The following is a 25424-nucleotide window of genomic DNA, read 5'->3' as shown; positions in this document are numbered from 1 at the left end:
TCCGGAGGCACCCACATCAGGCTTCTCTTCATCTGTCTTGGACCCGTTCCCTTGGGAAGCCAGCACTATCTGATATGAATTAAACATTCCTGTTGTCTTCTGAATCTAATAAGGCTTTTGTAGTAGCCATGCTCTGGCTAACATCACAGGTTTTAGAAGCACAATTATTAACAGGATTTTTACCTTTAAACCTCTTTCTATATCTATTATATATATTCTATGATTTCTATGATTTCTTCCTTGAGAGTATACTCCATTTACGGACATTTATTTATCATTTATCTATTTCTCATGGTTCCTTTTTTCCACATCTCATTTCTTTGATTTGTTCATGATGATTCCTTTTCTTGGCTGGACTTTATTCTGCATTCTTTTCTCCTTGGATTCCTGTACTTCAGCACATTGATACTTTTTCCTATTAAGCAGTCACATCAAAATCTTATTCTGTGCAACTCAAATGACTGCTGTGTTCAGCACAGTAAATCAGACAGCATCCCTCAGCCTCTGTGTTATTAACCTGCTGGGGTGTTTTGGTTTGGCTATGAAACACCCAAATCCTTAACAAAACAAGAAAGAAAATGATGAACTTTTGGTATTCAAGGGTATACGATAAGTGAATTTTGAAGGGTCAAACCCTATCATTCTCACTCATACAACTGATGTAAAAGCACAGGGCAGTTTGCTCGACCAGGCCTACAACCCCATTCCCCATCCTGCTCTACCCGACAAGCTATACACCCATCTGTTTTGCAATGTACCTTGGACATTGTTTAAGATTGGCACTCTACCCCACAGTCAGCCCCTCTATTTAGCTGCCTAAACAAGCGCTTCTGACCTTCCCACAACTCCCCATCAGTGAAAGGTGTCACTCACAGAAGGCCTGGTCAGTAGCTGCCACTACCACAGAGCAGCTCCACCCCTGTGGAGCCACCACTGCTATTCTGTCTGGGAATTGAGCGGGAACAATAAAACAGTCTTTGAACTGTTCTGTGCAGTTCTAAGGCAGCCCTTGCACTGCTGGCCAGAGTGCAAGGCAGAATTACTTCTTGGCAAAGGTGGAACAAGCTCCTCCTTGCAGGTGCAGGTGGCTGAGGACAGTGCAAGAGCCACAGCCCCAGCATTAGGACACCTATGTCACCGCCGGGGAAGCCAGGCCTGTCCCCACCCTGCTCCCAGCCTCAGCAGAGCAGGGAGGAGATCCCTCCTATTCCTCCCAGCAGTCACAGAAGCAGCAAGCCCAGCCTCATTGCTCTGCAGCTCCCCTGGCTGAATTCTCCCTCCCTGACAAAAGGTTGAGACCACTGCACTGCTCTGAGGGTGCTCTGAAGGCTTGTCACTAGTCCAAGGTGGTGAGCATAATGCACCTTTAATGGCTGAGTCTACCTGCACATAATTTGGTTGATGCAGTTGTCACAAGCATGCGGTGTGTTTCAGTGTGTCCTTAGGCATCTGCAGGAACTCTACAGAGCTGGCAGATAGAGCACAAGGTCTACAGAAGACCTTGTCCTTCTAGAGCTGCATGTAGAGGCTGAATATGAAGACCCAGAGAATCCTTGGATTTTTAGGCAACTGAGTAAGCCCCAACATAGCTGCCATTTTAAACTCAAGTAAAATACTTTTGCCCTTTTCTTGCAGGGTGGTCCTGGAAATTGGCCTCTGGCATAGAACAGCCATGTTGAACAGTAAGAATACTCATATTTCATCTCGCCCTCCCCCCAATGTTTTGCTGTTTCCCTAGTTTTTCCACCAACCTCTTTGTTTCTTCTATAATTTGGAAGCATTTAAATTCGTGCATCCTAGATCTCACTCCTTAGTAACATTCATACAGCACATTTAATGAGAGACGTGTATCATGTGAGATCGTATGGTCCAATCCAAAGCCAAATTGTAAAACCATGGGATCTTACACAAACAGCTCTGCCAACTACAAGATCTTCTTTCCTTAAGGATTTATTACTCTGCACTGGACAGACATCAGGAGGAAGGACTGTACAATGCAGGACAATGACTGCAAAACTGAGCATCACAATGGAGCAGAGCGGTTTGTCTGTTTTTCCCTTTACATTGTGATCACATTTAATGTAACAGTAGTCAGTGCAACAGCTTACTTTCTTCCTGATCTTCAGGACAAGTACTACCCAGAATAGACCAACAGTGGATAACAAAATGAAAGTCAAACAGCAGTAGCTATTTATTTTTAACATAAATGCAAGTTACATAAATCTTGAGACACTAATTTCTAAGAGAAGAAAACATGGAAATTAAGCCTACTATTTTTACCCTTCCCCCACCTCCAAAAATCTAAGACAACATACAAGTAACTTAAATTGTAATTGAATTGAATCCTTTTCAAAAATTCAGAAGTAAAATGCTGAAGCCAGGCTCCCAGACCCTCCTATTGCCAAGGAAAGCTGAGAACACTGTTTTCAGACTCAGGTCTTTGGACTGGCTCCATCTACTTCTTAAAGTGCATAGTCTGTAGATGAGTACATGTGAAAATAAACCATATGTCTGCTTCCCAAACACGGTGCCTCATCTCAAATTACAACTTTTGATCCATACAGGCACAAAACCTTGATAATATTCTTATAAATAGTAAGTGCAAGTGTCCGTACAGTTCCTGAATTATAAACACCTAAGGCTGTCATGTTTGCCTCATGCTAGTGAAGTTCTCCGTCACTGAAGTAACAGGCTCAGCCAACACACACATTTCTGAACGCTTCACGAATGACATGAAGAAAAAAACAAACATGTCTAAAAATACACAGGTAACTTTGCTATAATTAAAAAGTGTAAAAGGTAGTAGAGAAATATCTGTTCTTCTTTCCACTCATATAAACAAGATCAGTGGAGCTACATTTTTATCCTCGTGAACACATTCTTCGGCCCCATTCACTTACATGGTATCCTTCCATGCTGAAATTGTATACATTACAAACTCTGCCACTTATTAGCTTTTTCCAACTAATTTACACCAAGCTTATAATTTGGAGTACTACTTATGCCACACCTGCACTGTACTCATTAACATCTTCTACACTTACTTATGCACCATCAGAGGCTTTAACACTAACTGCTTCTGAACCTCCTTGCTCTTGCTCCATTTATTCTGTCATTTAATCCTTCTACAGAATGAAGGAACAGCCTACATGAAATAAAATGCAAGAAATACAATTTCACAAGGCACAACTTTAGCTCGAGACAGGAATTTGTTTCCAGGGCAATGGCGATTTTTCAGCAGATGCTCAATCTTTTGTAAGGCAGTTGCATAACAGCACAAAACTGGAACTTCTTCTGTAGAACATGCCTGGGCTCCTCTGTCAAGAAAGGATCATTGAAATACTGGCTCCAGCAAATACCCACTGGCATGAAAGAACAATTACCAAATGATGCATGGTACAGCCAAGCTGAAAATATTTGCCTGTATACTTGAAGTTTATCCCACTGAACTCAGCATTGTTTCAACCTTCAAGAAACTTAGAAAAAAACTTACAAACACTGTAGATTAACAGGAATATCTCCCAAGAGAATACAGATAAAAGTTAAGTCAAAAAAAAACATCTTTAGTGCTCACATTCTGGATGACTCCTTGCAACAAGAAAATTGCAAAGCTTCAAACAGGAATGTACTAAAAAAGGTACTGTATATAGTTGCCTCCCAGTTAAAGTGTACATAATAGTAGCTCCGATTTTGCACTCTTTGAGTCTTCCTAAGCCAGGTCTTTTATGGAAACAAATCTAACCATAGGGAAGGCATCACTCTTTATACAAAAATCGAACTCAGGAGCACGCTCTTAAATGGAAATCAATTGGGTCTGAGGGCAGGAAGTGAGGGCTGTCAGGGGCTGAAAGTAAGAATGGTGACTTCTAGACCCTTGCCTAAGATGGAAGGGAAGATGCGTGCTTGAGCCTGGGTGGGCTGTGTCCCCCAGGAGACACTGAAGACTAGGTAACTGCCCGTGCAGTACCGAAACCACAGTGGTATTTGAAGTACCATCACAGTTAAACATTAAACTCTGTTCTCTGAACTGCTGTCTTCTACCCAGTAGGAATTACCCCTCTAGAAACATGAAATCTAACCCCAGATTCCTGCTACAGAAATAATTAAGGAGGAAATGCACTGATTCTAGAATTATACCAAAATACATAAATACCTGTTAGTGTCAATATCTAACACCTGCCATTTACATGAGATACATTTACTAGTAATACTGCAGGTATCTAACACTTGTCATTGGAAAACACTTGACATTTTACTTTTCATTCTTGAAAGTTGTAGAAGGGCTGCATTCAAACAGGATTGCTGCCTTTCTCGTTAACAAAAAATCCAAGGAAACTAAGTGCAAATGATTTTCTTCATATTTTATGGCCCCGTTGGCATTGTAGACTTCTCTCTTTAGTTAGCAGCTGACCAGGAATCATAAACAAATTTTGCCGCTACTGTATCTTCAACTGCCATCCCTGAAAGAGAATTAGAGTCATCTTCGAACAGTTCTTCAGCTGTATAAAATAATATAGCTTTAGAAGGAAACAAAACAACTTAAAAAGTTATTTAATTGGACAGGAACAGGATTAACTCCCCAACCCAAACACCTGCAGTGTTATGTTCAAAGTTATTGTCACCATGTAATTGTTGTGTGTCTGATACGAAGTTAATGTAATAGCATGAATATGATTTTCTGATTCAGTGTTCACATCACAGTTTGACCCTTTCAGATATGTCATGCAGCTCGGAACATAGTAACTCATCACCACTCCTGTTTCTTTCCCCAGATGGCAGCCACAACACTACAGTGCACTGTCACTTTATCTGTAGGTTGGACAGACTTCAGAGGCATGACAACAGGACATTCACGTTGGAGCTGTCTTAATAAACGTTGCATTCATTTTGAATAAAAATGAAATGGAAAAGGTACATTTCCTATTGTTTGCTTGCTTTCTTATCTCTCTTCATTACATCAGTCCTGCTAAATCAATAAAAAGGGAAATAAAAAGGGAAAATTTAAATCACGGTCTAGTTCCTTTTGGAAAATGTGTTGCCACTACAGTTTTGAAGATGATCAGCATTTTTCCCACACATGGGGGACCCAATAAATAACAAGGCATTGTCTTCTGTCAGGCTTGCACATAGGAGGGGCTTACCCAGTGATTTGAAGACCGTTGTTTTCTCAGGCAGGGCTGGTTTTGTACCCTTCAGTACCTCTCCCAGCTCAGCAAAAATCTCCGCCTGTGAAAAAAATACATATTTATACAGAAATGTAATATCCATATGTACATTAAAACTTTTTTTTTTTTCCTGAGTGACTTCAAAAAAAAACCCTCCAGTTCTGCTATGCTGTAACTGATTCATTTCCTTTGAAAAGCAGATCAGTATTCAGATCAATAATACAGAAACTGGAAAGAAATCTCAGAGAAGTGGAATGCTTTTCAGAGAAAAAACATTTGTCAGAGTTTCCTCAGTAAATAAGCTTTTCAAAGTGGATAGCTTGTTACTTATCCAACAAAAGAGACAGGGCTTCACATACTTTATTTTATCTCACCCTCTTGTATTAAACCTCAGAAGTGGAAACCATGCTTGTTCTGTACAAATATTAAAAGAGAAGAAGAAAACTCCAATAAACCTAAAATAGTCTCTTCCCATCAAATTTCTGCAGATCAGTAACTGTCTACTTGGCTTCTGTCATCCAGTCTCTAGGGCCAGATTTGTGTCAGTCACACTGAAATCTTATTGGGAAAAAAGTTACAGGTTTTAACAAAAAGATTTGAAAAATACGCAACAACTACCAAACAGTGCAGGAAATACACATCTTACAAAACAATACTTTGTACACAAAGGCCAATGCTATAAATATGCTAACATCATATAGTGCCATGTAATGGTTAATAATGAATGCACATGGTTCTTTCAGAGATATATAGAATTTCCCATTCAAGATCTGTTTTATCTTTCAGCCTGTGCTTGGAAATTCTCAGCAGCCACATGTGATGCTCTGAAAAATTTCAGTGCAGCACATCATCCATGCTAGCTCACTTCAAACACAAGCCAACTGCCACAAAGAGAAGGTCCCTCATTTAAAGAAGCTTCACCTTAGATAATATAACATCTCCTGATTCAGTAAGAGCAGCCTCTCTGGAATCCACAAACAGAACAGAATTCTTCATCAGTTCATCATCCAGTTCTCGCCAGTCTGGTCGGCTCGCTCCAACAGCTAAGACAATAAAACTGATGAACTTGGGAAGAATATTTAAAGCAAATTCAAAGCATGTTTTGTCCAAAAGACACATGTGAACTAACAATGGATATTACTGTGGAAATGTAATATACAGTCTAACGTTATCACTGGTGACGTGCTCATTGGTTTAAAAAAAACAAAACAGTATGCACCTGAACAACTGGTAAAGGCTGGGATTTCTCTCAACACGGCCTCAGCTGTAATGCCTAGGTGTATATGGCCCGCTTCTCTAAGGTGCTAACCCCTTAAGTTTCCATTAGTGTCAGTTAAAGATGATATTGGGTCCAACCCTCCAAAAGCATTACGATTCATTAAAACGTACAGTAACCTTGACCTCTAGTCAGACAGATAATGCTGATGACAAAGGTCTTGTAATCCTCATAAGCAAACCCTGAACAACTGGAACCAATAGGTCATTGCACTGCAACCAGCTGAAGCATTAAGCTGCAACTCTCTGTGACGCAAATCTCACAGAACTGAGGTTCTTGGCTGGCACTGTTTCCATCTCTTTGGGAGACTGGTCAAACTGCTCCTACCAAATAATGCTGACAAGGCAGAGAAGGGGAGATAGCACTGTTAGCCTTTCCTCATCGCGTATCTTTATATTTCTTGTATGGATGTGAAACTGTATGCATTAAGTACAAAACAAGCAAGCCTTTGTTAGCAGCACTGAGAATGACACCACCACTTAAGTGTGACATAATTATTCTTTTCTGCTTACAGAAGGCACCATTGGAACAGACCTCAATCATTTGGCAAGGCAACTCAAGGAAGATAGTCTTAAGGTTAAACAGACTGCAGCTCTTCTGCAGACAGTGGCCTCGGTTTCTGTGCCTGCCAAGTTAAATGATGGTGGTTGTTTGTGTGGGTCCCCCAAACAAAGTTAACTAACACAGATTCTCTAAAACATTTTTTTTTGACAGAAGATTATCCTTGGCCAGACACTCTGGGTAGCTGAGGCATAAGAAAACCATTTCCCTTTGTCCATTATCTCTTGCACCCTCCTCCTCTTTCATCAGATCATTACCAAATGACCTGAATTTTATCATCCTTCAATTTGATCCAGACTGCGGTCATGTTACGTGTCTATAGAGACAAATAAGATCTGAACAATCCCTCATTTATCCTTAGCAGATCAGAAGCAAAGTAGTTTGCAGCAAAGACCTGCACAAGCAGACAGATCTGAATTTTACTAACCAGGATTTTTAAAGTTATAGCTTCTATTGTCTCCTTGTAACACTGTAAGTAGGACAAAATGAGGTTATAAATATCTAGAGAAACTAAAGAAGTTAAACTGCTTGATTTGTCTTAAGTACAGAAAGATCATTACAAACTTCTCATAGGTGAATGAAAGTTTTACTGTAGTCAAACATTTTCTAAAAGTGTCTGACTGTTATGGAATAACAGATTTCATGTTGCCTGAATGCCTAAACAGAGAAAGAAAGAAAAAAAGAAGACAAAGAAAGGAAAAGTTTTTGTGTATGTGTCGCTTCAGTGACCATAGATCTTAAGTGATTTTGGTTGTACTTCTAGCTACCATGCCGTGACATAGCACAGACAGCATTCAATGACAAAGGACTAAATTGAGTTTGAAAAATTGGTAGGATGCTGCTGGAATGTGGGAACTTACTTTAAATCATCCTCTTTGACAAGTCACTTTTGTCTCATTACCATGCCATTTGGAAAGTTCACAGGGTCATCTGAATCAGGCCCACAATTAAAAAATAAACAAATCTGACCATGTCCAGAAGTTCCAAACAATACCATGATAACATCATAACAAGGCAGGAAAAAAAAAAAAACCTCCCTATAATGAGAGGTCAAACTATGGGGTCCTTACTTGGTTATTGTGTTTTTTTTTTTTTAATTCCAGTAAAAATCAATGCCAAAATCAGCCCCAAAATTAACAAATAGAGGAGCTTATGAAAGTGGATGACAGAAGGATGAGTGCTACCAGCAAAACAACAGATTGAGCAGGAATCACTTAGAAAATAACATTTTTGTACAGGCTATTTAAATGGAGAACAAGTGAACATGAAATAACACAGCAGCAAAGATGGTGCATGTAAGCATACATGATAATAAATATGTCCTTTAAATGATGAGAACATAGCATACCATTGATATGGGCACCTGGTTTTACCCACTCTCCAAATAAAATTGGTGTTGTTGCCATGGTGACTGTTATAATCACATCAGCCCCTGTAACTGCTTCTTGAGCAGAAGAGCAGACCTGCACTGGACCATTAACTGAGTTAGCAAACTTCACGGCATTCTCTTTTGTGCGATTCCATATCCTGACCTTCAAGGAAGAAAGGAAAAACAGATCAGCCTGGAGATTTTCTCCTTGCTGAAGCAGAACAGACTTTATTTCTATTTTCAGTCATATCCATCCTAAACTTTTTTTCCCCCCCTTTAACATTGTCATCATAAAAGTGAGTAAATTCCACAGGTAGGCAGCTACCTTTGAACGGCTGTTTTGCAATGCCAGAATAAAAGCTCCTTGTTGAGCCGTATTTATAAAACACAGGTATTTCCAATAAATACATTTAATGGAAAATCACAGAAAGCTCACCCAAACATGGCATACATAGTAGGTTTTTCTCAGAGATAAAAGCCATCTGAAACATGACTTTGTTTGCAACACACTTGGACCAACATTTGGGCAAGAAATTTTACAGATGTTCAGAGTATTACTGTGTTCTGCATACACAGAACCAAAAATACCATTAATCTCTTAAATGAAACTTTGTTTGTAGCATGTTTTATTTATAAAATGTGCTCCTGAAACGTCACAGACAAAAGTGAATGTGTCCTGTTGTGTCCATTACCTCTTTAAATGTAAACAGCTCCATGAAGATTTCATAATGGCTATATGCTTGAACACCAGCTCCCAAAATGCACAGCACTTCTGCAAAAGCTGGCATTAACAACTAAATCATATCAAACATAGAAAAAAAAAATAATAGGTAAGACAATATATTAACAGATATAATAAATAAGTATCAAAATACTACAAAAAGAAAGCATTAATCTTAATGCATTTAAACAAAAAAAAAAAATCACAGTTTTATGCAAAAGCTAGTATTAAATTCCTAGCAATAGAAATCAATATTCAATAACCACTATATAAATATATATATATATATATATGCACACAGACACATACAATAATGCAAAAGCTAGCATCAATAGCACCAAAGTACCCCTTGGCTTGATTCTGGATTTGAATTGTTTAGGTTTGTTAAGTCTGAAATCCAACAGCATGAACCAACACAGATACTGGGGCCTTAGCACACACTAATATCAGTATAATGTATCACGTCTATGGGATTAATAAAGTGTAAAACTGTAGTGTTGATGTTCTGTACTGGCTGAAAACAGGGCTTACAATACCAAAAGCTATCAGTAGTGAAAGTGGTAGCTGTGTGTGTGTAGACTGCTCCGGGCAGGCTCAAAACAAACCTTCTTTTGCAGTTATGAAGACACAAACCATAACACAAGCAGAATTTGGCACCGTAAGAGGTAATCCTGACTGAGTAAGTGTGGTGATACCCTTTCCTTCTGCCGCCTCCTACCTGTACTTTTACTGGGATGTCCCCAGCTCCTCTCTTTTCCCTCCCTCATTTATCAACACCGCATTACTTTCAGGTTCCTCCCACCCCTTGTTCAATAGGCTGAGCACATACTAGGAACTATGTAGTGGCTGAACTGAAGCTGCTCAGATCCAGATTTTTCCTTGGCTACCAGCTAGCTTAAAACAATTCAGATAGGAGCTAAACACTTTCTCTCAGTTGACCATTAACAGAATCTCTCTCCCCTACTCAGCTCTTGACATTCCCTGAGCTTCTAGAAACTTAATACCTTTGCAGCTTTCAATTCTGTCACATTTGATTGAAAATGGTCAATGGATTTAAAGTTTACTAGTAAGGCACCAATGGACATACACAGTCACAGTAGTTACATTAAACTTTTTTTTTTGGCTTTTTTCCTACATTGCCCATGTCCACATTTGAAGCTGTGATAGCGGTGGGCCCTTTCTACATTTTTCCTCATACAGAAAATATTTCCCCAGATACCCTGTATTGCTACATGTATTTATTCTGTATGCCAAAATACAACGATTTCTAGATCTAGACACAACAGATGGTGAAACTCCTGATTTAGAAGCCTGAGAAAGGAATTTTCTTAAAAACTGTATGTATGCACCATGTGCTGTAAAAACAGCAATGTGAAAAAAATATTGAAATTCAGACTTATGGCTGTTTTTGGTTTTCTGGTTTAGTTCTTGCCTGTGATTCACCACTACTTGGCAAGGGAGAAGAGAGGGCTGCTGGAGTCCAGCCCTAAGCTATCCTTGTGTCTTGTTTATGCATTTGCTGTGGCCACTCACTTCTGTATAAAAAGCTTTTGAACTGCGTAGGCTCTCAACACTTACTCTGCTGCAAGAAAATTGAAAAAAATCTCATTGATCACATTTTTCAGTAGCAAGAACTCTTTTTAATGTTTCTTTCAAAGACACTGAAGCACTTATTCCAAAGGTTCCTTGCATAAAAGCACTGGGTCTTTAAAAAGTGAATGCCAGATGACAACTATGAGCTAAACTCAAACACTCCTGAATAATTCCCAAAACAGCAGACAATAATGAAGGGTCTGATCTTGAAGTCCCCTTAGCAGCCAAATTCCTTTGAGGCCAGCAGAGCCCTGACTGTGTAAAAACTGTCAGAACCGTCTAAATAGAGAATAGATGAAATGAATGAGGTCCTGTAACCTAATGTTTGAGGAATCCATTGTAAATTGTTCTGTCCCTTGGGAAGCTCTTGGGGACAGGTTCTTCACTCCAATTTTATGTCAGTTTAGTTCAATTGCCATGGATAGATTTAGGCTGGCATGAAGACCACCACTAACGAAGTGGTGAGGTCAGCCTCCAGTCTGATGTAAAGCTGACAGGTGAAAAACAAAGTATTTTTCAGCTCTGGCCCTCTTCTTATTGCCTCATTCTTTGAGGTGAAGACTAAAATACAATGTGCAATGGAAGGTGACTTGCTCTCTTCCCACTGATAGGGGCCCAGACAAATATTGTTTTAAAAAAAAGAATTTTAGAGCAAAAATTTCCAACTGAACTATGTAAAGCAACATACACTAAGATTTACATCACCTGTCTTTCAGACACGGAAGTTTATGGTTGTAGTCAGGGCTAGTCATCTGGACGTCTTCCAGTGACAGAGAAATTGACAGATACCTCTGGACAAGTCATCCAACTATCTTGGACATCATCTGTCTTAAGAGGACCCACACTGCCCCCCTGGAAATACACCTTTTTCTTCTTTCTCCAGGTCCAATGAAACCCACCTATACTGGCCTCACAGCAGAAAATACACATCTAAACAAAACTGAATACGTTACCGCAGCTTTATCACCCAATGCCATAAGAAGCATGTTAAGACAAGCACAGAAGAAACAAAAAATCAGAGGAAACCAAAGCAAATTCCCTGAATTTGCAGAATGAACCACAAAAACACAGCACAGATTCCTTGTACCATCAAATACAAAATATTAAAGCCAAACATGACTCACACAATTAAACCAGAAAATTGTGCTTTGAGTTTTCCCTGAAGGTACACACATTTAATTCTAATTTAAAGCTGTACTTGAAGTAAACTGACATGCAGTGAAAGATACTGATGTCACTCTCTCTAGTTACTTTATATACGTATAAATATATGTATATATATGGTGGTGATAATAACACCACTAACCGATTCTGTTCTGATTTCAGAAATAGAAGACATACCTTGGTAGCTATTGCAGAAACCGCTGCGGTTCGTTTTGCTGTAATGACACTGCCATCTAGAACCTTTTAAAAAACAAGATGAGACTGAAACAAACAGTGAAAACATGAATAAAGGCCCAGTATTTTCACCAAGTCATGAATTATATGCATTAAGTGATATTAAAGGCCATGGACAAAAATATAAAGGTCAGTAATTAGTACTACAGCAACCACGAAGGCCATGTACAAAGTGGGCAGATTCTCTGCTTATTCCAGTTCTTTCATGCCATTCCACCAGCACAAACAGAGTGAAAAATGGTCAAATCTGAGCTACTCCTAACTCACATGCAGCTGCACTGCACTTCCCTGGGTTTCCAGCCCAGGGGTTGATACAACTGCAATACTCTGCACTCTGGCACAATCAGGGACCAGCACAAGCTGCCAGTAATTCCTGAGCTGCACTGTCTTATTCTGTAACAGAAGGGTGACAGAGAACCATGGAATTCCTTATGTGTGCATATCATACATGTGGGGACATCCCAGTCTCAAAGTGTATTAACTATTGCGTACAAATAACTTTTTGGGCTTTATGAAAAAGGATGTTTTTCCAACACAGTGTAGAATGAAAGGCTATTATACTTTTCATGACCAGTTTCTGTCCTTTAATAATCATCATTACAACAGTGTAATTAAAATGGCCAACATTCTTTAAAAAAAAAAAAAAAAAAAGACCGTGAATACTATTCCCTTTGATACCAGTTGCATTTCTCTTTAGATTTAGGCTTAAGATGGTGCAAGATTCTTTACTCAGCAAGGCTTTTTCCTTCAACGCTCAAGGTAAACTTTTCCAGATCATCTCTCTTCTAGCCACCCTGAGAGCCAACAGATTCCCTTCAAATCACAAATTACAGTAAACAGATGACAAAAGGACACAAGAGTACAGTTAAGCACACATGAAAGATGTAAGACCTCCAGCCAAATTCCAATTAGGCACAAACACATTTTCACTAATGATAAACTCACACCAGTTTACACCAGAGAAGTTCAATGTCTACAAATTAAAAGGGAGAGCTGGCAGAATGTTCACAGAGGAGGACGCAGAGGTGTTGCACTCAACTCACAGCTTTTAAAGAGCCGTTGGTTGGGTCAAACAAGAGGACAGTTGCTTGGTGAGAGGGAACAGAGGAATCTTTCTTGTGCTCATAAAAAGTCACCAGCTTGGTTGTCAGAGCATCATCTGCGGCGCTGTAAGCAGGCATAACTCCCAGGTACCTTTCAAAGAGAATACTTATGTAATTTCAGCATCAGAGTGACCAAAACAGTTAACACCAAGGGCTTACGGGGAAGTTAATCAATAACTGGGTACCACCGCTTTTTGCCGACGCTTTGATTTCATCCATCGCTCCCCTTTCCCGCGGGAGGCCCGACCCCCTCCCTCTGACAGTGGCCACAGGAGGTATCACCCCCGGCCCGGCCCGTTCCCCTCGCAGCCCGGGGAAGCCGCCCCTATCTCCTCACCCGCCGTGAGGCCGCACCGGCACCACGGCTCGCACGGGCTGCACGACGCCCCCCGCCGCTCCGGCCGAGAAGTTGCCCAGGGCGGCTTCCAGCGCCGGCAGCAGGAGGCTAGCGCGGTGCAGGTGCTTTTCCACCTCCTCGCAGCCGATGAAGACGGGCGGAGCCGAGCCCATAGCGAGCGGCGGGGACGAAGTACCAGGCAGAAGCACGGGGCTGAAGCACCGGGCTCTGCCCCCCCAGCCGCCGCTAAGTATCCGACGGTTGCCACCGCCCCCCGCCCCTCAGCAGCGCCGCCCCGCGGGCCCGGCCTCCCCCTCCCTCAGCCCCCCGGGCCCGGTCGCGCCTCCCGTTGTCCTCGCCCGCTGCTGAGGCGCCTCGCACCCCATACACAGACAGCAGGCGGAGAAACGGCCCCGCTGGGGCTTAGGCAAGCTCCAGAACCCTGAGAACAGCCGCCAGCCCCCCTCAGGCACTGCTGAGCGGCAGGGAGGCTGCGAGCGCCGCCGAAGAGCCGCGCCATGGCTCGCCTCGGCCCCCCACAGCCCCAAAATGGCGGCACTCCTCCGGCCCCCCACAGCCCCAAGATGGCGGCGCGCCCCACAGCGCCCCGCGCAGGCCGGGCAGATGCAACCCGCGCATGCGCGCTGCCACCCCCGCCTGAGGCGGAGCAGTAACCGCGAGCAGTAGAGTTTTCACTCTTGGCTCGCTAGAAAGTCGCGGCGTCGCGGGGCGTGCCGGGAAGGCAGAGTCTTCCCCTTGGGCAGCCATCTTGTTCTCCTCAGCGGGGCGCGGCAGGATGAGGGGCTTCGCGGGGGTCGCGCCGGCCCTGTCGGTGAGCGAGGGCTGAGGGGTGCCGTGTGTCGCGGCGGAGGGGTGGTGGAGGGCGCCAGGGCGGTTGTCAGAGTCCTGGCGGCTGCTGAGGGCCTGCCTCGGGGTGGCGAGCCCGGCCGGGCCGTGTCGGTGGGCAGCGGGGGAGGCGGATCGGGCAGCGCTGTGGGGCTGCGAGAGGGGGGGAGGGGCAGGAGGACGGGGCTGGGGGAGAGCGAGCGGCGGAGCGGAGCGGGAGGGGGCGGCTCAAGGTCAGGCAGGCCGCGGGATTGGCCTGGGGCGGCCTCCAGGCAGCTCCTGCTGGGCCGGGGGCTTATCCCGGGGCTCCCCCGGGGCTCGGCTCGGCGGGGAGGGGGACGATCGGCCTCCCGGCGGTGCGGCTTGCCAGGATAGGCCTGGGGCGCATCTGCCAAGGTGATGCCCTTGGCGAGCTGGGCCTGGCGGTGAGGTGGTGCTGGAGAACCTCCCGGGGAGGCTGGGGCATGTCCTGGGGGAGCTGCCTCCTGGAAATACCCTCCCGAGGGGATGGCAGATAGCTTTTGTGTCAGCCTGCTTCGAAGTCAATTTTATGCATGCACTGCTAGTTAGTAAATAAGACGGCTTAGAGGTTAAGATTAGGTGTCTTAACGAATTTGTGGTGATGGAAGAAAGGAGGTTTTTCTAGCCCTGCAATATGTTAAACGGTGCCTGTGGTGAAGTAAGGGGAGTACCAGCATTGCTGTACCTACTGCTGACTGCAGTGGCGTTCCTGTCACTCAGTTTTTTACACTGAGATGTAAGGGGATGAGGTTTTTCTCTCCTGATTTGAGAAGAGCAATAAATACACTTATTTTACAGAGAAAAAACATGAAAGGGAATAGCATTTAAGATTTAAAATCAACATTAATGTAATTTCAGTTGCCACCTACTGAAGGGAAGGGTCCCGCGTTCACCTGTTCAGTTTGAAGGCCTACTTCTAATTACTGCTCTGCAGTTTGGGGACTTGCATATGTGTCCTATTGGTGCTCAGTAATCAGCATAGATAGGTTGAACTCTGAGTTGAACCGTCTGTACCAAATAAAGTTATCTATGATGTTATTCTGTGTTTATGGGGTTTATTGTAGCTATTTGTTCAGTTAATTCCTATACGGTAATTTTACAGACTATATAGTGTCAACAGAGATTCATACTATGGGACAACAAAGGAGAAAAATAAGCTTTCCTAAGTACTATTTGTTGAACTTCCAGAGACCTTATATAAATCATTGCACAGATTTCAGCAGTGATCTAAAAATGACTGGAGGACTTAAAAGGAAAACACTGTTTTAATGTGGGACTTGAAGTTGTTTATTGTATTTCAATTTTAAATTCATTTGTTTCTTCATTATGCAATGTAACATGATGAACTAATTCAGAAAATCCCTTCTTTTATGCTTCGTTCTCTAGAAGAGACTGTACTCACTGAAAGTAGCTCCTAAAGTTGCACCATCAGCAACTGCTGAACGAGTGAAATTATCTCCAGAGTCTGAGGATCTGGAGGTCAGTATGAATACTAGTATTTTTCTCTTTTTATTTATTTATTTACAAGTCAGTCAAAGAAGATCTGTGATGGTATTTCCAATGGATCAGTAAACCAAATTTTATTCTAATGCAGATCACAAAATTACCAAATGGCTTAGTTATTGCATCTCTGGAAAACTTTTCTCCAGCTTCAAGAATTGGTGTGTTCATTAAAGCGGGCAGCAGATATGAAACCAGTGGTAACTTGGGAACTGCTCACCTACTTCGTCTTGCATCTACTTTGGTAGGTGTTTATTCTCTGTTACTATTTTTGTAGAAGGATGAAATGGTGGGAGGCTTATGACTTAAAAAGAGGTGATATGGTAAAATGTAATGTACGTAATCGTACAGCGTGGAAAACAATGTACGTTGATTGTTGGTTACTGCGCTTAAATGCAGGAAAAATGCAGTTACTTCCTGGAACACAATGTTATTTATTTGGCTCTATACTTTTTCATAGTGTCTTAAACTATGTACACAATTCAACTATATTAAACTTTGCACGTAACTTATTTAACTTAATCTGCAATAAAAGATAGTTCAGATGTCTGATAGAAACTCGTGTGCATGTGTGTAGAATGTTTCCAAATAGTTGTTCTATGCTTTTCTCAGTTGTTACCTGGCTGTAGCTGCAGATGCTTGCATACCAGCCGGGTTGTGACAGAGTTACTCAGCACTAGTTAGTGCTGTGAAATGTGTTCTCTCTCTACTTCAGTTTTAGGTAGAAAAAATAACATCCCAGCTGCTCATTACCTCCTTTCTAAGCACTGCCAGAAGTTGCTTTCCCCAGACAGCTTATAGCCTAACAGTATGTGTAGGCATTCATTGTCCTGATTGTGTTAAGGTTATTTAAGTTAAAAATCCTATTAAATGTTTGAAATTGGGGTTATTCTCACAGAATGGGGCTGGGGAGCAACTATGTGAGCAATTACATTGGAAAATCAGAGAGGATGATAGACATGATTGTGAGTAAGGATGCAGTAAGTTGGCTTAACTTTTCTTACGTATATAATGGTTTCTATATAAATGAGTAAACAGATACTGTTTCAGATCTGCTTTCGTGCTGAACCACCTCAGGCAAATCTGTTCTTAAAATAGCTATAATTTTAAGTAGTGTTTTTTTTCCTATTTCTTTTTTAATAGACTACTAAAGGAGCATCCTCCTTCAGGATAACTCGTGGCATTGAAGCTGTTGGGGGTAGTCTAAGGTTCGTAACCACATATAAACCTTATCTATCTTGGTAAGATTAAAACAAGCTACATGACAAAAGGAAACTTAAAGCAATAAGCATTGAAATATGTAGGTGGATAAGCTCAGTGTGGGAATGGTGCACATTGACAAGGAATGTCTTTTGTACTTCTCGTTTCACTAAGGTTCAAGAGCACACCCGTGATTTGCATTTTAAATAATAGCTTTATGATTTGTACAGAAAGCTTAATGTGCTTTCTGCCTTTTAAGTCTTGAAGATTAAACTTGGTTGCTGTTTTTATTTTTATTTTTTCCCTTCGTTTGTGAATAGATAACACTCATACTGCAGTTTTGGGAACAGTTGCTGGATTTTGTGACTTCAAAGTTTAAAGCCTAGAAAACAAAACTAATGGGGTATCAGCTAAGAGAGACAAAAGAGGGATCTAGCTGTACCTGCTTTCTTGCATTGTTTATTGGAAATTAACCAGTAAGATTATTTTATGTAGAATTTGAAAAAGATGGATTGTTTTTTGCCCAAAGAGGATCATTTCTAAATTACCTTGTTTACTATTTATCTACTTACACATTTTTCATGTTTGGCTCTTCAGCTTTGTTTTTTTTGTTTTGTTTTGTTTTACCTTGAATTACGATGGTATCCTGCATTTGGATAGTCACAAGGTACTTGTTATAACCTCAATATCCTTATTACTACCTGAATACCGAAGGCATGAGTTTTAAGTATATCTATTTCTGCTATAGGACTGTGTGTGTATTAAAATGCTCCTATTATCGCTCCTTTAAACAGTAATCTGAAACAGAGTTGAGGTTAACTGGTATTCTAGTCAATACGTTGCTAGAAGCTTCAGACAATGGGGGAATATGTGTAAAAGTCCACATCTTTGTATGTTCTCTCCTAAAATGGCTTTTGTATTTTTTCTCATTTAGCGTGTACTCAACGAGAGAGAAAATGACTTACTCTGTTGAATGCTTGCGTGACTATGTGTAGGTATCCAGATAAGCTGTAAAAAAAACAAATAATTTTAATTGCTCTGTAGTAAAGCAAAGACTTACTGTTTTAAAGGGTAGGAGTTATACTAGTTTTAATGTTGTGGTAATAAATCAGTAAATTACTGCATTAATAATTAGCTCATGTTTTCATATTACTAAGCATATGAATGCTGCAGAACTGAATTAGAATTCTCATCTGTCATACCGTAGTGCTAATAACTACTCTGGCTTTAGTGATGTACTCGTTATCGTTTGGTTTGAGTTGCTTTCAACTTGGAAAGAAATACATGCTACTTCAGTTGTGTTTAATCCCTTTGTAACTTTTTTCTCTAGTGATACAGTAATGGAGTACCTTCTTAATGTCACCACAGCTCCAGAGTTCAGACGCTGGGAAGTAACTGATCTTCAGCCACAATTAAAAGTTGACAAAGCAGTTGCATTTCAGAATCCTCAAGTTGGTAGGTGTATTTTCTGATCCAATGTATTGGCTTCATGGGAGTATCTTCAAAATGACAAACTTTGGAAAACTTTTGCTTAGTCACCTGGTCATTCAATTTTTCACCCTTTCCCTGTTGATAGGTATGGTCATTCTGTGGCTGTGGAACTTCTTAGCAAATCCATGTTTTTTTTCCAGCTTGTATATAACAGCGTTACTGTTTTTTACTACTTCCCATCCCAAAAGAAAAACAAACAAAAAACAATTGTATCTGCAGCTTGCTGATGAGGCCAGAAAGCATTGAGCACTTACAAGTGTTTAGGGTTTTTAGAAAGTAGAAGTCTGCAGACTGTTGCTTAAGGACTTAGCTAAAACTCCATGAGTATTGGACTATTACAGTCCTGCTGTTGCATAACTTGTGGGTGAATGCCTTAGTGTGGAAGTGGTGTAACATTCATAATCTTCATTAAAGTAGCTATTATGGTAATCATAAACTTTGCTCCTCTTAGGAGTGCTGGAAAACTTGCATGCCGCAGCTTACAAGACTGCTCTGGCAAACCCCTTATATTGTCCAGATTACAGAATTGGAAAAATTACATCTGAGCAGGTAGGATTCTTGTGTTATAAGTCTATCTTAATTTCCTTACCAAGAATAGATTATGATTGACAGAGAAAATTAATTTAGCAAATATATAGTAAGTATTTATTATCTTATTAGTCTGGTGTTAAACTAATCTATAGCCTTGATGCTTTTAGTACTGAGTATAGAACTCATATTCACTTTTAGAAAGATTGTTAACATCAGTGGCTTTCTGTTGATAGTAAGGCTGTCAATGAAATGTAAATGTTCTTGTATAAAAGGATTTTGTGGCTGTCACTGGAAAGCATGTAAAATGCTGTTCTACAGACAGTTCTTTTTGGAAACATTGGAGTCGGTTGCTTTAGGAAGTGTAAGGTCTGAACAGTGCATATCAGGAACTCACTTGTCATTTTTGTTCCTTATACCAAATACCCTAAAATGTGACTTTACTGTTGCAGCTTCACCATTTTGTACAGAACAATTTCACAAGTGCAAGAATGGCTCTTGTAGGAATAGGTATGTATGTTCTTTAATGGACACTGCAATTCATAAAGGAAAACTACTATAGAAATGGGAGTTCTCTGGAGAAGTAGATTGTTATGATACATTTAAAACACCTACTGTTAAGTAACTGCTATTGTTTTTCAGTAACATGACATTATTTGGAATAAACTATTGTATTGCAGGTGTAAAGCACTCTAACTTAAAGCAAGTTGCAGAGCAGTTTCTAAATATCCGAAGCGGAGCTGGTACTTCAAGTGTAAAGGCTACCTACCGAGGGGGTAAGTATGTTTTTTGTACCTGTTCTGAATGACTTGCGGGGGGGGGGGGGGGAATTATTATAAATGTAGTGTTATTTAAAGTTACAGCTGAAAACTATATAGATGTGTTAAACGGTCACCGTGGGAAATAACAGTTCAGAGGTATCTCTCACCTAAATAAATAGAGGATTTTCCTTCTCCTCACCATGGAAGGTCCTGGGATAAAACAGAACCCGTTTCTTCAATAAAGCTTCACCTGCATGATCATTTGTTCTGTAAAGTGGAAAAACAAGCTAGCATATGTTTTTTCTTGGCATATTTGGGAAGATTCCCATAGAAGTTGGGAAAGGTAGAGAGTAGGTTAATAATCAGTTGGAGACTGTCTGTTAGGGAAGATTAGACTTAGACTGTGTTAAGTGTTTCATAAAAGACAAAGCAAGGCTTATCTCTTTCAGAGCAATATCTTGTTCTAATACCACTCACTGTTCTTTAGTTGGGGTATCAGATCACTCAGTAGACAAATGGCGAAATACAAAGTTTTTAAGTTTGAATGAAATAACTTCAATTTCTATAAAAACAATATTCTTATGAACAGAGGGCAGAGTACTTTTGGGGGGATATTTGTTATCTGGAGACTCACTGCGTTTTATCATCTTGTACTAAATGTGGTTTAGGATCAGGCTCAAATAAGGTGTAGTAACGTACCTGGTCACTTGCAAGACTTTTTTTTTTGAATGCAGAAGATTTTTTTTAAATGCTTCTTTCAAATGAATGTATTTGTTTGTTTTAATAAGTGTTAAGAATAACCACTTAGGGTTTTAAGTATAAAGGGGTTTAATGATTAGGAAGCTACAGGATGACCTACAGCTTACTAAGAGCTTCTGTCTTTCCTGACTGCATATGCAGTAACTCCACAACCTGACTTCTCCATCACAAAAATAACCCCTGGGTAGAAGTGTTTCTTTTCCATACCTCTGAATGTGTAGCAGTTTTTAACTGAACGCTGCATTATCTTTTATTCTGTTACTGTATTTTTAGGAGAAATCAGAGAACAGAATGGTGATAGCCTTGTCCATGCTGCTGTTGTAACAGAAGGAGCTGCTGTTGGAAGTGAGGAAGCAAATGCGTTCAGTGTCCTTCAGCATGTTTTGGGTGCTGGACCCCTTATCAAGAGGGGAAGCAATGTTACCAGCAAACTGTACCAGAGTATTGCTAAAGCAACTACTCAGCCATTCGATGTAAGTTCAAAAGGTTACTACACTCATGTTTTAAGCAAAATGCATACTGTCCTTTGAGAGGTTACTATTTCCAGCTAGAATCTTCATTAGTTAATTCTTGCATAAGGTAAAATATTTCAGAAAAGGCATTCCAATGTGATCTTTCCTTTTCACAGGTGGAGTCTAGCTTCCTGAATCCCAGTATTTTGGATCCTTATAGTATTTTTCCTATGCTCAATATTGAGTTGTTCTGATACTTGAAACACTAGATAATAATGTTTGTTTTTCAGGCTTCTGCATTCAATGTTAATTACTCTGATTCTGGGCTCTTCGGATTTTATACCATATCCCAGGCTCAAGATGCTGGGCAGGTGAGTCACCGATTAGAATTTAAGTATTAACATCCTAACTGTCAAAATAGTGATTTGGCTTGAGGCAGAGACTTATTCTTCTTAAATACAATTGATCTGGCTTCTTGTATAAAAATGCTGCATGTTCAGTTATGACATCTCTGTAGGCTGGCAATGAGACTTTCTGAAAAGTACAAATGTGTAATATGAACTAGAGCTACTAAAGTACTGTGGATTGCCCATTGTAGAAATTCACATTTTTAAACCTAAGTAGATTGTGATGAGCGTGCCGGCTCTTTAAGCTGACAGAACTAAATACTCTAAAAAATGTTCAGGCCATACAAATTAACATGGTGTTGCAATTCAGATCAACACAGCTTTTTTTAATGATGTTTTGGCACTTATTGGTGTTTTTAGTTTTGTTCTAAAGCTGTTCAGCATTGAGACTGAGCTAACGATTCTATTACTATCAACTGCTTTCCCCTGTAGTCTTTCTAAATGTCAGATAATAGAAATAACATGTTTAAATTTAATGCTGGAAGAAGTCTTACGTGATTTAATTTTTCCCAGGTCATTAAAGCTGCTTTGAACCAGATGAAGGCAATTGCTCAAGGCAGTGTCACAGATGAAGATGTCACAAAGGCAAAGTGAGTAAAGAACCATCCTGTGATGGAGAGGTTTCTTAATGTGCAGCCACTTGTCAAGCACTTGGGCTATTCTGTACAGCAGAGCTTGTATAGTGCTGTAACTATTTCTATTGCAAAATGCTTACATGTCTGTGTTAAAATTGAAGCACTACCAATAGACTTTATTTTCCCTGAAGCTACACTGATTCTCTGCTAGCAGTATTTCCTCATAAAAACTTGTTAAATAAATGTTAATGTTTTCAACTAACTGTTTCAATGTAAGAAATCTGCAAGTGTCAACAAATGATGTTGTTATAATCATACTCTCTTGTACTAAGGCACTTAAATTAGAAATCTAGAATGCGTTATTTAGGTAATTCCCTGTACAGTCGCACTGCGGTAATTCCTAAAACAGTCATATCATATTAAGCAACTACGCCCTTCTGAATCTTCTAAGAACAGCAGTAATGAGGATTTGCAAATGTAAAGCACTGAATTAGTGATATTACATCCAAGTGCTCTAAATATGTTTTTCCCTTAGGAATGTTTGAGATGGGGAAAATTGCCGTCAGAGGTGCAATAATAGCAGAGTTTTGGTGTTCTCGATTTATAGTGGGCTATGCACATTTAGTAAGGTGGTGTTTAATGCCACTCAGAGTTTAAACTGCACTGAGCCTCTAAAGCTATAATTGTGCAATACAGTATGGTACAGATTCACTCAAGTAGAAAAATGAAAGTGCTGTCTGCTGTGTATATGAAATGCTTATAGGGCTCCGTGTAAATCTTGATTACAGAATACATAAGCTAGACATGACTGGTTGGGCCGTAGTCACTTGTAGCTAAATGGTCTCTTTATGTTTGGCATTACTAGTTGTGTGGATGTCTTCTAAGAAGCTGCCTAGTATTAGGGAGTTGCACACGCTGGTATGGTGGTATTTATTTAGTTACTTATTTTTTAACTTCTGGAACTGCTTCACATATTTTCTGTGTTTTACACTTGTTTTACATGAGTGACAAAAAATACTCAAGGTCAGTGATGTTTGTAGAGTATTGCAATTCAGTCAAAAATAGCAAGATACCTAATCCTATTCAATTGAAATAAACTATTTTCTGCTACTTTAACTACTTTTTTAATTAACATTTTTTAACATTAACATTTAACTTTTTTAATTAAATAACACTAAGACTGTCTATACCAAGAAAAAAAATATAGTATAAATCTGGTGTCTTTTCACATAAAATTGAACTATTCTACAAGGAACACTTACAATCACTGCCGCTTTACCAGAAAAATGCTCTACACACATCAGTTCTTGATAAGATGCAGGCATCAGTTTCAAACCTCGTTTTTTAACTTAATAGGTTATTTTGTCTAATTTGTGAATTACTTGTATTAGTTACTTCAAACTGAAACAAATTTTGAGCTAGAGATCTCCTGATCTCAGTGTGGGGTGGCTGATCATTCCAAGGCAGGTGGTATTCCATTACCCTGTTGATTTCATGCTCTGACTATTTGTGGTGCCTCTGTCCTAACCATAGAAACCTTCCATGCTTGAAAGGGAAAATCTTTCAAAATCTTGAAAAGTTAAAGTGCTAGAAACTCATTGCACTTGCAAGGGTGGTAATAACAGGACCTATGTGCTCACTTTCTTAATGCTTTTTTTGATGGCAGAAATCAGCTGAAAGCCACCTATTTGATGTCAGTGGAATCTGCAGAAGGTTTGCTGAATGAAATTGGCTCTGAGTCATTGGTTTCTGGCACACACACATCACCATCTGTTGTTGCTCAAAAAATTGACTCTGTATCCACTGCTGATGTTGTGAACGTAAGTATGTGTCAGCATTTACAGGTGTTCCTTAATCACTATGTAAGTTTTTAATACAAAAGTGGTGCTCATTTGTGTTTGTTTATAAAACACACCTTTTCTTTTAAGCAAATACCAGTTGTCTATCTTTTGAAGCCTTTATTAACAGAAGGCTCTTTAATTCAATTTAAAAGACTATATATTTATTTATATAAAGCCAGCGTAGCTGACGGTACCAAACTGCCAACTAGTATTAAATGAAAACTTGCTACGAGTTTCAGTATGGGCACTTCTATGTCAAGACTTGTAGGATTCCCGAGCCTATAATACTTGGTGCGCTTAATAAAATCACTAGGCTTTCAGTGATAAGCTCATATAGCAGCAAGGTAATTCAGAATAGCAATGTAGTTTATACTTCAAGCAAACTCCATCCAAAAATCCATCAGAGAGAAATTCTAAGACAGAAAACTTATTTTTCCAGTCATCGCTTACTTGTGTTGCAGTAGTAACTAGCAGTAGCTTTAGTAATAAGGACAGATCCACTGTATCTTGTGGTGGTGTAATTAGAATTCTGGGAATATCCACTTCCAATGAGCTTATGCCTTTTATAGCTAGCTGTCATTCTGCCATTCCCATTTAAAGTAATGAGGAGCTGAATTAGGAGCAAGTAAGCTTAGATAGCCAAAGGAAAATTGTTGACTTGATGTATTGGAGTCGTTTTTATTTTTTTAAATGACTCGAAGTTGAGGCTATGAGTGGCAAGATAAACTCTGTTGTAGTGAATATATCCTTACATCAATTTTTCTGATGTGTTTTCAGGCTGCAAAGAAGTTTGTCAGTGGGAAGAAATCAATGGCAGCTAGTGGTGATTTGGGAAATACTCCTTTTCTTGATGAATTGTAAAAACAAAGCTGGATACAGTTTCATGATGGACCTGAACTATAAATCACCTGTGTTCTAAAGAAATAACTACATTGTTATTTATGAATTCGGTTCTTTGACGAAATTGACTTGGTGTAATTGTGGGCTTGCACTCATCAAATAAAGTGCTGAGTTCATACATTTTGTGTTGATTTTTTTCACTGAAACTGGTACCTAAAATGCTGGTAAGTCTGGCCCTGTATGTTGAAGATAAAACTGCTGTGAGAAAATAAGGTAACTTTTAGTTGATGTAAAAAATATGTATGTCAAAAATGATCCTTGTGATGCAGATAAACCTTGTAATCATTACTGGTTGTCTACATATGCTTGTATAGGAACAGGAAAAGCTCTTGAAAAAGTTTGTATCTGCACCATCCTTGTGTTGCATAAATGAAGAAACTTACTTTGAAAAATAACTATATTATAGCTTCTTAGAGCTTGCAGCTCCTATTCATCTGGGACTAGTAGAGGTAGCAGTGTTTCGTATTGTCTTGTCCACAACTAGCATTCATAGACACCTTTGAGAGGTGGGAGGGCACTGCTAAAACAAATTTGTGTAGCTATCATACAATTTAAAATACGCTAGGACTTCTGTGTTCTTGGAAGTCTAGGCATGTATTAAAAAAAGATACAACTTTTGA

At 40.0% G+C, this 25424-nt stretch overlaps 2 protein-coding genes across 2 annotated transcripts; one reads left to right on the top strand and one right to left on the bottom strand.

Moving 5' to 3' along the window:
• Nucleotides 1-2167: 2167 nt before the first annotated feature.
• CRYM (crystallin mu) lies at nt 2168-14073 on the bottom strand. The gene is made up of 8 exons (XM_035339992.1): nt 13524-14073; nt 13127-13277; nt 12027-12089; nt 9064-9165; nt 8351-8534; nt 6087-6208; nt 5142-5226; nt 2168-4460 (listed from the first exon to the last, which is right to left on the bottom strand). Exons 1-8 carry the CDS (start codon nt 13694-13696, stop codon nt 4396-4398), a joined length of 945 nt encoding a protein of 314 aa, XP_035195883.1. The 5' UTR covers nt 13697-14073; the 3' UTR covers nt 2168-4395.
• A 123-nt stretch (nt 14074-14196) lies between these two features.
• Nucleotides 14197-24924, top strand: LOC118174570 (cytochrome b-c1 complex subunit 2, mitochondrial). Its single transcript, XM_035339990.1, has 14 exons — nt 14197-14355; nt 15777-15869; nt 15985-16134; nt 17034-17098; nt 18025-18081; nt 18421-18545; nt 19033-19130; nt 19562-19619; nt 19790-19885; nt 20903-21102; nt 21372-21452; nt 22002-22078; nt 23730-23883; nt 24682-24924. The coding sequence occupies exons 1-14, from the start codon at nt 14320-14322 to the stop codon at nt 24763-24765; spliced, it is 1374 nt and encodes a 457-aa protein (XP_035195881.1). The 5' UTR covers nt 14197-14319; the 3' UTR covers nt 24766-24924.
• The last annotated feature ends 500 nt before the right edge of the window (nt 24925-25424 follow it).

This window comes from Oxyura jamaicensis, chromosome 14 (assembly GCF_011077185.1).
Source record: "Oxyura jamaicensis isolate SHBP4307 breed ruddy duck chromosome 14, BPBGC_Ojam_1.0, whole genome shotgun sequence".
Lineage (NCBI taxonomy): Eukaryota > Metazoa > Chordata > Aves > Anseriformes > Anatidae > Oxyura > Oxyura jamaicensis.
Note: the sequence above shows the minus strand (reverse complement) of the source record. Positions and strands in the feature narration are given on the sequence as shown.

Excerpts from the sequence above, each read along its gene's own strand:
- CRYM (XM_035339992.1), bottom strand. The coding sequence starts at position 13,696 with ATGGGCTCGGCTCCGCCCGTCTTCATCGGCTGCGAGGAGGTGGAAAAG. Across the intron at positions 12,090-13,126 it reads CCAACGGCTCTTTAAAAGCT|GTTCTAGATGGCAGTGTCAT; the intron begins GTGAGTTGAGTG and ends GTTTTTTAAAAG. Across the intron at positions 9,166-12,026 it reads TTTCTGCAATAGCTACCAAG|TTGTTAATGCCAGCTTTTGC; the intron begins GTATGTCTTCTA and ends GATATGATTTAG.
- LOC118174570 (XM_035339990.1), top strand. The coding sequence starts at position 14,320 with ATGAGGGGCTTCGCGGGGGTCGCGCCGGCCCTGTCG. Across the intron at positions 17,099-18,024 it reads GCTGTTGGGGGTAGTCTAAG|CGTGTACTCAACGAGAGAGA; the intron begins GTTCGTAACCAC and ends TTTCTCATTTAG. Across the intron at positions 22,079-23,729 it reads GAAGATGTCACAAAGGCAAA|AAATCAGCTGAAAGCCACCT; the intron begins GTGAGTAAAGAA and ends TTTTGATGGCAG.